Source organism: Parasteatoda tepidariorum, chromosome 5 (assembly GCF_982258835.1).
Source record: "Parasteatoda tepidariorum strain Cologne lab strain chromosome 5, Ptep-v5.0, whole genome shotgun sequence".
Classification (NCBI taxonomy): domain Eukaryota; kingdom Metazoa; phylum Arthropoda; class Arachnida; order Araneae; family Theridiidae; genus Parasteatoda; species Parasteatoda tepidariorum.
The window spans coordinates 19719241-19732074 of record NC_141759.1 but is presented as its reverse complement, the minus strand read 5'-3'; the positions used below and the strand labels follow the sequence as shown (position 1 = coordinate 19732074).

At 33.9% G+C, this 12834-nt stretch overlaps 2 protein-coding genes across 5 annotated transcripts in view; one reads left to right on the top strand and one right to left on the bottom strand.

The window, feature by feature from the left end:
- LOC107445872 (uncharacterized) overlaps positions 1 to 12834 on the bottom strand; it is a 256280-nt gene that overhangs the window by 231936 nt on the left and 11510 nt on the right. The window lies entirely within an intron of this gene.
- On the top strand, positions 6153 to 9554 carry LOC147808649 (uncharacterized). The gene is made up of 3 exons (XM_087162655.1): positions 6153 to 6623; positions 6898 to 7582; positions 7630 to 9554. The coding sequence occupies exons 1-3, from the start codon at positions 6153 to 6155 to the stop codon at positions 9552 to 9554; spliced, it is 3081 nt and encodes a 1026-aa protein (XP_087018781.1).

Sequence of the window (12834 nt, the reverse complement as noted above, 5' to 3'; positions counted from 1 at the left end):
GCTGACCAGTGGCCAGTTGTATTTTTTACAGTGACCACATTTTCAAAAATTTAAAACTATTAAAAAATTCCTAACGTAAAGGAGTTTCTAAGTATTTTTCAAAATAAGGTAAGGATTACAAGATTCAATTTTAAAGTTAAGAGAAATTTTAAGAAACAAGTGTGAAATAGAATAATTTTTAGGGTATTTTCAAATATTCATAATTATTACATATTCATTATTATTTTTAATCAATTATTAATGATAATAATATTAATTATATTATATTATATTATATTATATTATATTATATTATATTATATTATATTATATTACATTATATTACATTATATTATATTATATTATATTATATTATATTATATTATATTATATTATATTAAAACCGGCGTTGAACAGCAAACTCAATTCTGAGTTTACGACTATTAATACTCAACTCCGCAGCCTTGTAATTTTGAACCTAATCCAGAAGACAAAGGAACTCCAGGATGAAGTATTGGGATAAATTTACCTTCCTGGAGGACTTTTGATGAAATTAAGCTGCATTTGCATAACATAAGAAGGAAAATTGCGAAAACCACCCACGGTTAGCCCGATGGCAAGAGGATTTTAACTCATGATCAGTCAGTCTACAACTGAGGTTATTTTGAATCAGTACTGTGGTTGATACGAGTCGGGGGCAGAATTCATATCAGCCAGCCTTCGCTGTGACTCATAATAATATTATTATTCTTAATATATATACTATGAGTTCAAAGTTAAAAAGCTACAAAGTTAATCATCGATGGTCGTAAACCCGAAAACGGGTCAGCTGGTCAACGCCGGTTACGAAATAAAACAAATTTTGCTAGCCATGTTGAAATGAACAATTATAATAATTTGGAGTGTGTTGCCAATATGCCAGCAATGATAAAAATATTATTTCAATAGAAGCAGTACTATAAAAATTTTGGTTTGAGCCGGTCACTGAACTCGAACCGTCTAACCAGTGATAATAAATATTTAATCAAGCCTAATCAATCCATCAACTGTATCATAATTCATTGCTTATTGATGTGCTTTCTCTTATGCACTTATTGATGAAAAGATTTAGACGCAAATTTCGAGGGTCGACAAACTTCGTCGCCAAGTGTCGCCCTTTCGAAGGAAGTGAATGGCGACGACAACTTTGTTATAAATAACCAGGGTTCTAACATAGCTCAAATTAAACGCTCGACGAAAGAAACTCAATAGAGGGATTAACGTCGCGTTATTTACTTTCTCGTTTATTTGTTTATTTTTTTTGTTCTCCAGGGCTGATAAAAAAGAACCTACCAGCTTAATTAAATAATAAGCAGCATGTCATTAATTTAATGAGAGAAAGTTTTAACGCATAATAAAAACAAGATGTTTTTCGCCATTTTGAGCTTTTTTTCAGTCGAATTGAAATGTTGAACAGGGAAATGAATTAACGTGAAGGTTCATTTATTTCATTATGATAGTAAATTATGCAAATGCAGTTCTAAGAGGAAATTGGATACGCTGATAAAAATAAGAAATGTAAAATGTGACTCCCAATTAATGCTGTATGATATTTTATTATGCCATACATGGAACGGTATTAATGACAGACGTAAAAGATATGATTTTTTTATCCTCAATTTAGTTTCAAAATAAAACAGTAAATACAGTCGGACCTCTATTTAACGAAGTCGCTAAATCCGATAATAAGTTCGTTATAAAAAAAATTCGTTAAATAGAAAATTACTTTTTGAAATATTTCAACTCAAATCAGGTTTTAAATTCATAAACACTAGACCTAATTAAAATAACAATTGATACACCTTTATCCAGTAAACTAGTATCTACTATTTATTTTATAAACCTTAACCATAAAAGAAATCTGTGTGGAAAGCAAGAATAGAACAAAACATTATCCAGTGTTACACTATCATGCTACATACATTTTCAACTTAAAAAAAGCTAAATTTATGTATAAAATTATAGCTGCATTTAGTATAGAAGTAATTTTAAACATACATTACCACATGCGCTCTTAAGTTTAATTGCTACTGATAAAATCTGTTAATTTTGTCTGAGTTTTTAATTTGAAATGCAAAGGGAAAGGGATTTTACTGTTTTATCTAAAAGTTAAATGGTTAATATCCCCCATAAAATGGGTTAACAAGTTCGAAATGTTCTGAAATATTTTGGGAAATAGGGAAAGTGGATCTCAAAGAAAAGTTCGTTAAATAGAAAATTCACTTAGCTATTTGGACGTTATTTTATGAAGAAATTTCCATAATGTTCTTGGTTTCTCGAAAAAAATCGCAAAAATAGAGAAATTCCCAAACTGGAAGTTCGTTAAATAGAAGTCCGAACTGTTAGTTATAAATCCAAAAAACTTTTACTGACATTGTAATTCATAAATATCTTCAGTCAGTTTCTGAGTTTATTCTTAAGTTTCGAAAGAATAAACTCAATTCAAGAGAATTCAAAATGAATTCAGGAGAATTCAAGAATGCGTAATTCAAAGAAGTTAAGTTCTTCTTTGAATTACTAATGTATTTTGGTAATTGGTAAAAATAACTTAATTCTTAAATCTCTATCATTTTATAAATCTTTCCTGATTAAAGTTACGTGTACGTATTTTATTTTATAGCCATCTTCGAACAGCCGACTCAATTTTTTGGATTTACAACTATTAATATTCAAATCCGTAGCCTTGCAATTTTGAACCCAATCCAAAAGACAAGGGAACTTCTGGTTCACGTATTGGGAGAAATTTGCCTTCCTGGAAGACTCTTCTTAGAAGGGAACTAACCCACATTTGCTTTACATGGAGAGGAAAACCACGAAAACCCCTATGGTTACGGCGATAAGGGGACTCTAACCCATGAACCGTCTCTCACTGAGAATATTTTACACCAGCATTGTGGTCGGTGCAAGCCAGATGCGGAATTCGTATCGATCACCAATCGCTGGAATTCGAACCCTGATGCATCACCTCATTTAAGGCAAACGCTCTATCCCCTGAGTCATCAGGGCTCTATGTTTACGTATTACTATTCTTATGTATAATTTTTTATCCATTTAAAGTTTACATATAAATGGTTTAAAAACTCATATGCTACGCCACTTTATTCCAGCTCTTTTGCGGTAAAGCTCTTAAAATGTTGGCGAAATTACCAAAAATTCTGAAAGTTTGAGTTTTTTAAAGTCTACCACTCTATAAAAAACTTTGCAAAAAGCGTAGTAGTTAGCAAGTTTGATTTACTATGCTTTACACAATGCATGCCGTCCTATACCTATATATAATGGTTATCTGCAGGGCTCGAAAAACCGCCCGTCCTCGGCGGTCAAAAATTCCCCGCGGACAACAAATTTCTCGAATCCAACGTCCGCGCGGACGGCCATTTTTCCGTTAATGTTCGTGATATATTTTCAATTTTTGTTATCTTACAAGAGTCTAGCTCCTCACTTCTAAAATGACCCTCTAATCTCGAAATACAGCAACATACTGCGCATGGTGGAATTGATGTTTTCTCTGTCTGGGAGTACTGCAGCGGTTGAAAAGGGCTTTTCAGCAATGAACTTACAAAAAAAAAAAAAAAAAAAAAAAAAAAAACACATTACGTGCTGGTTTCAATAAATGAAAAAGCTCTTACAGATTTCTGTGCAGAAACCTCTGTAAATCATTGGCTTGATTGTGGAACTGGCAAACGTCGTATTTGATTCATTTAAAAAACGCAGTACCATCGGATAAATTGACATGATAATTGACAGATAACTTGACCTTTGTTATTTAAATTATTTCATTAAAGAAATAAATTATTTCATTAAGGAAATAATAGGTTTTACTATTAGTGACCTAGTATTTCTTTTATTACCGTATAATGCTATCCTAGTATTTGTAATCCTAGTAACTACTAATTCATTGTGCAATTTATATAATTGTTAGTAATAAATAGGAGAAAATTATATTTTTATTTATTTAGAAACGACGGGTTAGTTTCAAAAGAGGACGGGTACTGTAACGAGCCCTCATCCCCAGATGTCATCCCCCTCATCCCAGAAAACTCCCCCCAGATGGCGCCACTGGCGCATCAGAAGTATTAACTTTTTATTTCTCAAAAACTTAAAAACAGTAGAAGTAGATGTAATGTAACTAGAGACGCGCCATGCAGCGCTAATACCTAACTAAATGTTTTCATCACTTTATAATCATCATTTACCATTTAATGTAAATTCATCTTCATCTATTTGTAATTAAAACCAATAAAGGTTTATGAATCATCAAATTGGCGGTCTAAAGGTAAGTGGAACCTTTTCCACTATTCATATTGAAAACAAGAATTCATTTTAGATTGAACATCTTTTGGCGCCCGAACAGGGACCGCCATTAAGAGATTTCTTGTTTATTTTAGATTAGAAATTTAGTTTCATAGATTATAGTGACTTTAAGTGCATAAGTAGTTCGCTTATAAATTAAGATGGAGAAATCCAAACAAAAGCGTACTACGATAAGGTCATTAACAACTAAGTTATTAACTAAAATCGAAAACATTTATCAAGACGACAAGGTTACAATAGATGAATTGGATGAGTTAATGTCTGAATTAATGTTAAAACAAGAACAATTGAAAGAAATTGATCTCGAAATTCAGCAGGGTATTACGGATGTAAATGAAATCGATACAGAAATTATAAAGTGTGATGAATATTTGACAAATATTGTACGAAGTAAAAGCAGATTAAAAAGAAAAATAGAAAAACTGTCGACTTCGGTTGTGTCATCTGAGTTAAATTCGAATATTTCCGAACCGAAGATAAACACTAATATAAGAATAAATGAAACTTCTTCTGTGAAACTGCCTCTTTTAACTATAGAGAAATTTTCTGGCGATCCTTCAGACTGGCAAAGATTTTGCGATCAGTTCGAATCTGCCATAGATAAAAACACTGATTTGTCGAATGTTGAAAAGTTTAATTACTTAAAAACATATTTAGTGGGATCGGCTTCAGATGCGATTAAAGGATTCAGTTTAACAAATAATAATTATGTATCAGCAATTGAAACATTAAAAGAACGCTTTGGCAAGAAAACGTTGATAATTAACTCTCATTTGAATAAATTGTTGAGTTTAACCCCAGTAGAAAAATCAACAGATATTTTTTCATTAAGAAAACTTTTTGATTCTTGTCAAACTGAAATAAGAAATTTAGAATCTTTGGGAATTAATCAGGAAAATTACGGGGCTTTACTCTGTCCTATACTTATTAAATTACTTCCCTCAGATATAGTGTTAGAAATAACTAAAAAATATAGCAATGATAATGAGTGGAAAATATCAGAGATCCTCGATATTTTAAAAACAGAAGTAATTAGCCGAGAAAAAGCCACGACCTTGAGTTCGTCTATAACAAGAGTTTCAGAATATTCCCCCTTCCCCTCCTCAAAGCGTAGCAGTGGAGGCGAGAATTCGAATAAACAAAATAAGAATCGCATATCAACGGCGTCAGGTTTATTGAATGAATCGAGTAATAAGAAAAATAAATGTATTTCTTGCGGTAACGATAGACATAATTTATGGGATTGTGATGAATTTAAAATAAAAGAAATGAGTGATAAAAGGGATATTTTAAAGAGAAGCTGTTGTTGCTTTATTTGTTTTCGCTTTGGCCATACGGCTAAAAAATGCAGGAGTTTTGTAAAATGCGATATTTGTTTTAAACGTCATTATACATTTATGTGTCCGGAAAAGAAAACAGATAGTAAAGGAGAAAGTACGGTTTTATCGAATGAAACTTGTAATCCGGAAGTATTAATGCAAACGTTAACAATTCGCTTAATAAACGGAAAAAAAGAAATAGTTATACGCGGATTGATGGACACGGGGTCCCAAAAGTCGTATCTTTTAAAAGAAACAATAAATAAAATAGGTTACAAACCATTAGGGCAAGAAAACTTAAATCATAATCTTTTCGGTGGATTACAAAGAACTAATCAGCATAATAAATACAGAATTTTTTTGAGTGATTTAAATCGGGATTATTTTTGTAACTTTGAAGTTTATGATCAGGAAAAAATTTGTACAGAAATTCCTAAAATAAGAGACGGCTCGTGGATAAAAGAAGCGAATAAGTTAGGAATTAAGTTTTGCGATTATAAAAACATGGAAGGGTCGAATTCAGAAACTAAAGAAATTGATTTACTTATCGGAGCCGACGTTTGCGGTAAACGTTTCACAGGTATTATTAAATCGGTTTCAGAAAATTTAATTGCATTCGAAACGCGATTAGGTTGGACACTTATGGGAAAAACACGTGATCCTGAAAACAGTAATAGTACCAACATAGTTTTGTCCCTTCATGTGGCTCAGGCTAAAATTTCGGATCTCTGGAAACTAGATACGTTAGGGATATTAGACCCAGGTGAAAAAGAATCAAGAGAAGAAATTGCAAAAGCTACCGAAGACCATTTTAATCGCAACATTAAGGTACTTGAAGATGGGAGATATGAAGTGAGCCTTCCATGGATCTTAAATCACCCTACTTTACCTAGTTATAGAAGTGTTGCTGAAAGAAGATTGAAGAACTGCGTTGAGTCCCTAAAGACATCAGAAATATTAGAAGATTATGAAGCGGTATTTAAAGAATGGCTACGAGAGGGAATTATCGAAGAGGTTGACCCAGACGATACAGCCACCAATGAACATTTTTTGCACACCGAGCTGTGATAAAAGAAAATTCTACTACCAAGATCAGACCCGTTTTTGATATTTCGACCAAAGTTTCCCCTCTATCAATAATTGTCTTGAAAAAGGACCTAATCTTGTGGAGCTCATTCCTTCAGTGATCAACAGATTTAGATTAAATAAGATTGGAGTCATTGCAGATATTCAAAAAGCTTTCTTACAGATCCAACTGAGTGAAGCTGATAGACCTTTCCTAAGATTTCTATGGTGTGAAAATGGAGACCTTTCGAAGATCAAAATTTACCAACATAGAAGAGTGGTGTTTGGCTTGACTTGTAGTCCGTATTTGTTCGGAATCACTCTACGGTACCATTTGAAGAAAGCGCCAGAATCAATGCTGGAAACGGCAGTTAAATTAGAAGAATTATTTTATGTAGATAATTGCTTAACCAGTGTTGAAGATAGAGAACATTTGCACAAATTTGTTACTGAATCGCAGTATATATTGAAGAGAGCTCAATTCGATCTAAGAGGGTGGGAGCATAGTATCCTAAATTCTCAAGAAGTAGTCATCCCTAATGAAGAAAGAAAAGTACCAGTTTTGGGACTGATTTGGAAATTAAGAACTGATTCATTGACTTTGGACTTAAAGGAAACATCGCAGGCCTCTGAGACTTTAACCAAAAGGAAAATCCTGTCTGAAGTTCACAAAGTATTCGACCCAATTGGTTGCACGTGTCCAGTAACATTAAGACCGAAGATCATGCTTCAGGAGTGCTGGAAGCTAAAATGCACTTGGGATGGAGAATTACCATCTTCTATTCGAAAAACGTTTGAAAAATGGCAAAAACAACTAAGTCAATTGAAAGATATAACCATTCCGAGATGTCTCTTGGACAATCCTGAAGGTTCGAGAAATTTAAGTTTACATATTTTTGTGATGCGAGCAAGGTAGCTACATGCATATTCCTGAGAAGCCAAAACGAAGACTCGACATCATGCCAGCTCATTCAAGCTCGATCTCGAGTAGCTCCTCTAAAACCCGTCACAATACCCAGACTTGAACTTTTATCCTGTACAATTGGAGCTAGACTGGCACATGGAGTTAAATCAGACTTAAGACTTGAAAATATTCCTACATTTTTCGGGTCAGATTCAGTAAATGCCCTGTTGTGGATAAAAAGGAATGAAAATTGGGCCCCTTTTGTTTACAACAGAGTCCAGGAAATCAGATCTCTCAGTTTGCCAGAAGAATGGAATTATGTTCCCGGAACTTTTAATCCAGCTGATCTTCCCTCACGAGGATGTTCTGCAGAGCATCTTAAGCAATCTAAATGGTGGGAGGGCCCTATGTGGCTGAAAGATCCACCACAGCTCTGGCCAAAAGATATTATTGATCCAGATTTGGACATTATCAACGCTGAAAGAAGAAAAACGGTAGTGACTTCAACAAATTTATTCAAAGGACAAATTCCGTTATATGATACTTTAACATCATATCGAAAAATGATAAGGGTAACTGCTTGGATTTACAGATTTTATAGAAACATCAAGAGTGCTGCGGATGAACGAAACCTCGAAAAACAGCTGACTATTGAAGAAATGAAAGACGCTGAAATGGTTATTATGAAGTACGTGCAGAACAGATGCCTAGCAGAAGAAACCAAGCCTTGCTATACCTCTTTACAAACTATAACGGATGATGAAGGCCTTATACGAGTTAGAACAAGAATAGCCATGAGGAAGGATTTGAGAACATTTAAGTATCCTATTGTTCTACCATCTGACCATAATGTCACTCACTGCCTTATAATTGATAAACACAAAGAACTAAATCATGCCGGAACTCAAATAGTAATGTCAGTTCTAAGAGAACAATATTGGATCCTCAGATGCAGAAAAACTGTTCAACGAGTGATTAAAAAATGTGTCATTTGCAAAAGGTTCAGCGCTCGTCCTACAGAAGTCCTAAGTGGGCCTCTACCTGAAGATCGTGTACGAGAAGCATTGATTTTCGAAGTCATTGGAGTGGATTTGTGCGGACCACTCTTTTTGAAGGATGGAAGCAAGAGTTGGATCGTGCTGTTCACCTGTGCGGTTTTCCGAGCCATTCATGTTGAATTAGTAACTTCACTTTCCACGGATAGCTTTCTGTTGGCATTCAGAAGGTTTATAGCACGACGAGGAAGACCCGCAACGGTTTTCTCTGACAACGGCACAAATCTGACTCGAGCGGCTGCAGATCTGAAATCAGTAGACTTCGAAAAACTAAAAGAGTTTGCTACTTCGAAAAAGATTCAGTGGAAGTTCAATCCTCCCTCTGCACCCTGGTGGGGTGGATTTTTTGAAAGAATGATTAGAATGCTAAAATCAATTTTACGGAAAGTCCTTGGAAGAGCAAACCTTCTCTATGAAGAACTATACACAGTCATTTGTGATGTTGAAAGCATCATAAATTCCAGACCACTTACGTACATCTCAGAAGATCTAGAGGACCTGATACCATTAACACCTGCCATGTTTTTGCACGAACTTAAAGAATCTGGAGTACCAGATATTGATTTAATTGATGCCACCAGGATGAAAAACCGATTTGCCTATCGTCAAAAAATTCGAGAGGACTTAAGAAAACGTTTCCGAATTGAATATTTAGGACAACTTAAGGATTTTGCCCGTAAAAAGAAAGACTCTCAAGTTAAAGAAGGAGAAATCATTCTCGTAGGAGACGATAACAACAAACGCATCAATTGGCTTTTGGGCAAAATAGAAACTCTTTACCCCGGCAAAGATGGAAAAATAAGAGTGGTGCGCGTAAAAACTCGGCATGGGTCATACTTACGACCATGTCGAAAACTTTATAGACTTGAATTGACTAATTGAGTTTCGTCATGACATTTGTCGTCCAAAACTCAAGGTGGGAGGATGTAACGAGCCCTCATCCCCAGATGTCATCCCCCTCATCCCAGAAAACTCCCCCCAGATGGCGCCACTGGCGCATCAGAAGTATTAACTTTTTATTTCTCAAAAACTTAAAAACAGTAGAAGTAGATGTAATGTAACTAGAGACGCGCCATGCAGCGCTAATACCTAACTAAATGTTTTCATCACTTTATAATCATCATTTACCATTTAATGTAAATTCATCTTCATCTATTTGTAATTAAAACCAATAAAGGTTTATGAATCATCAAATTGGCAGTCTAAAGGTAAGTGGAACCTTTTCCACTATTCATATTGAAAACAAGAATTCATTTTAGATTGAACAGGTACATTGTTGGACAAGCCGTCCTCGGGGACGGGTAAAATTTCTGACTTTTTTCGAGCCCTGGTTATCTGAGTACCAGCAGAATTAACTGCTTTAGCTCATTCATCTGAGTGAGTAAATTTATAAAATTGCGAATAGACGCATCAATGAGAATAATAAAAAGGGGTGGGGGTTAGCCCTAGGTCCTGGAGACCTGCTTCCCCCACGGCTTCCACAGGTTGCTCTCCAGGAACAGTCTTGAGAATTAAAAATATATACAATAAATAAAAAACATGAAATGAAATCGAATAAAAACTATTTACAGGAGTGGGAAAATATGTACAAAAATTAGATGAACTTTTTTTAGAGTACCCCGTCTGACAGGAGAAACGTAGTTGCCGGGCTATATTTTGTGTTATCCTTTATAAGGTCAAAATTAAATATATCTTTATAATCGCATGTGCTGCGGTTTAAAGCATCTTTGAAAAAGGATGTGCTCAGTTTTACAATGTGTTCGTTTATATCAGTGTTTCCCAAAGTGTGGTACGCGTATCCCCAAGGGTACGTGAACAGTTTAGCGGGGGTACACGTTTTTATGCGAAATATCTTGCAACAAACGAAAATTTATTTAAAAACAAGGCTAGTCATGAAAATTTACCATTACGCATTTTTCTATTGGCTATTTTCTGCCGAGTTAACAGTTAATAACTAGTTGTGTCATCACCCTGTTGTGATTTTTAACTTTTGTGCAATTTTTTATAGTAAAAAATACATTATTTTCTTATTAGTGGTACACAGCATTAAGAAAAATTTAGAAAGGGTACACTAAAGTCATAAGTTTGGGAAACACTAGTTTATATTATCCATTTTTAAGTCATCTTTAAGGTACTTCATGTCAATGTACCAGTGAGCTCCGGTGATTTTTCTCAAAATCTTATTCTCAAAAAATAAGTAATTTTTTCTTCTGAGCCTTTGCAGTAGGTCAACTTTGTCAACTTTTCTAAAAAAAGTATTATAGATAAAAATTTTAAATAAGTGGTAGGCAAGATTTCGGAAAAGTTGGAGTAAATTTGTCACTATAGCTGCGATTTAAATTTTTAAAAGAAATTACGTCGAACAATTTTAGTACTGATTACACATATACCAAGTCATGCAATCACGAATGGATAATTTTTTTTTGAAACACAGAGCGGAAAGAAGTAGCTTTACTACTTTGAAATCCTTTATATGGATCGCAGAAATATCTAAAATATATTTTTAAGTGACCCGCTTCTAATGCGTTAATTCTGAACAACCAATCACTTCTTACATTATCTTTATGTTATATTATCTTTTCTTAACTAATATAAACAAAATCAATTTATACCAAATTGCATATGCTTAAATCTGTTATAAAAAATCTTGGTAATAATTGATGTTTTAGTTTTAAAAATAAGCTTTAAGCCATTCGAGACCGATTTTGTCAAATACCAAACTAAGAGAAGGCAGCCAAAAATTCAAGAAGTCGATTAAGTAGATTAAAATGTATTCAAAATATTTGTGTGAGGTTCTTAATTCGAGAGCTCTTTTTGAGGATGACAACCTCATATTACAGTCAGAGTGCACTAAAGACGATGCTATCAATGATTTCGTTCTAGGGTTGAAAGTTAAATTAGAAAAAAAAATAGTTATTTTAGAAGAAAAAAAAAAAACAAGGATCTCAAGCAAACAAAACTCTTCTAACAAACAAACTAAACAAAAAACTTATTTTGGTTTCTTATTTTATTTAAAATAGCTTTATCATTCATAATCGGTAAGTTTGTTTTTACACATAATTATATCTGTTGAGATCATTTTTATAGAGGCTAAATTTTATTAATCAATACGTCTTTTCATGACGCCAACAGAAATGACATTTCCACTGCCAGAAAATGAAGCTGATTAAAATTAAAATCGTTTGCGAAAAATCGTTTACCTGCGATAACAATTTTAAAGTCAATAAAGGTTACCACTAAGAATGACCAACCTCCTTCAACGATCTTAACGAAGAGTGGTCACTCCAGAGCGTCTTCATTGTATATGTATACTTTAAATACATAAACACTAAATTCTAATCTGCAAGAATTACTTTGAAATAGAAATTATGTCTATTATAAACCTGGTTTTATTTTAAATATATTATAAACTCAAAATCCATAAGAACAACAACATTTAACAACAAACAAGATTTAAATATATCTCTATTAAATATTTGATGGATATTAAAACTTGTGTGGTTGTTCCTTATCAAAGCGTTCTATTTTTGAAGAGAGGTGCCAAGAGTTTTAGGAAGAATTCTTCCCAAAACAAATCGTTTGCACTGTTTTAGAAGGAAATAATCTATTCCTAAGCGAGAATTTCAGAAGCAGCCACAGCTGTGTGTATGTATCAACCATCAAGTCTCAATAAAACATTCCAAGAGAGAAGAAGTCCCACTGTTCGAATTCTGGTGAATCAGAAAGGAATGAAAGAGATAATAAATGATATTCCATCCCTCATTCATGACAGACGGTGGAAGAGATTTCTCTTTCTTTCTTTTTTCTCCCCTTCATTTTTTGATGAGAGAACAAGAAATGAGAAAAGAAAAGCGGCATTTAAAAAGATGACTCCTCCTCGACATTAATTGGCAAAGGGTCAGAGGAGGAAAGGAAGAAAAAAAAGATGCCAAATTGACGCCGCCCTGTCGCGCCTCGGGAGCAGAACTCTCTCAGCACAGTGTATTGAAATGATTAGTGGCATGGATGTGTGAATTATAAGGATGGGAACTGCGGCACAATGCTATAGATTAGAACATTTTGTTCGAATATCTAGATAATCCGAATCCATGGGTGTACCATGGCACATTGACTTTTTCCATCAAGTTTATATACCACAGCGGGAACAAATTTAGCCAAAAAG

Bases quoted from the DNA above. Each gene is read 5' to 3' on its own strand.
- LOC147808649 (XM_087162655.1), top strand. From the start codon at position 6,153: ATGGAAGGGTCGAATTCAGAAACTAAAGAAATTGATTTACTTATCGGA. The intron at 6,624-6,897 runs GTATTTAAAGAA...GCTTTCTTACAG, and splicing joins TATTAGAAGATTATGAAGCG to ATCCAACTGAGTGAAGCTGA. The intron at 7,583-7,629 runs GTTCGAGAAATT...CGAGCAAGGTAG, and splicing joins TCTCTTGGACAATCCTGAAG to CTACATGCATATTCCTGAGA.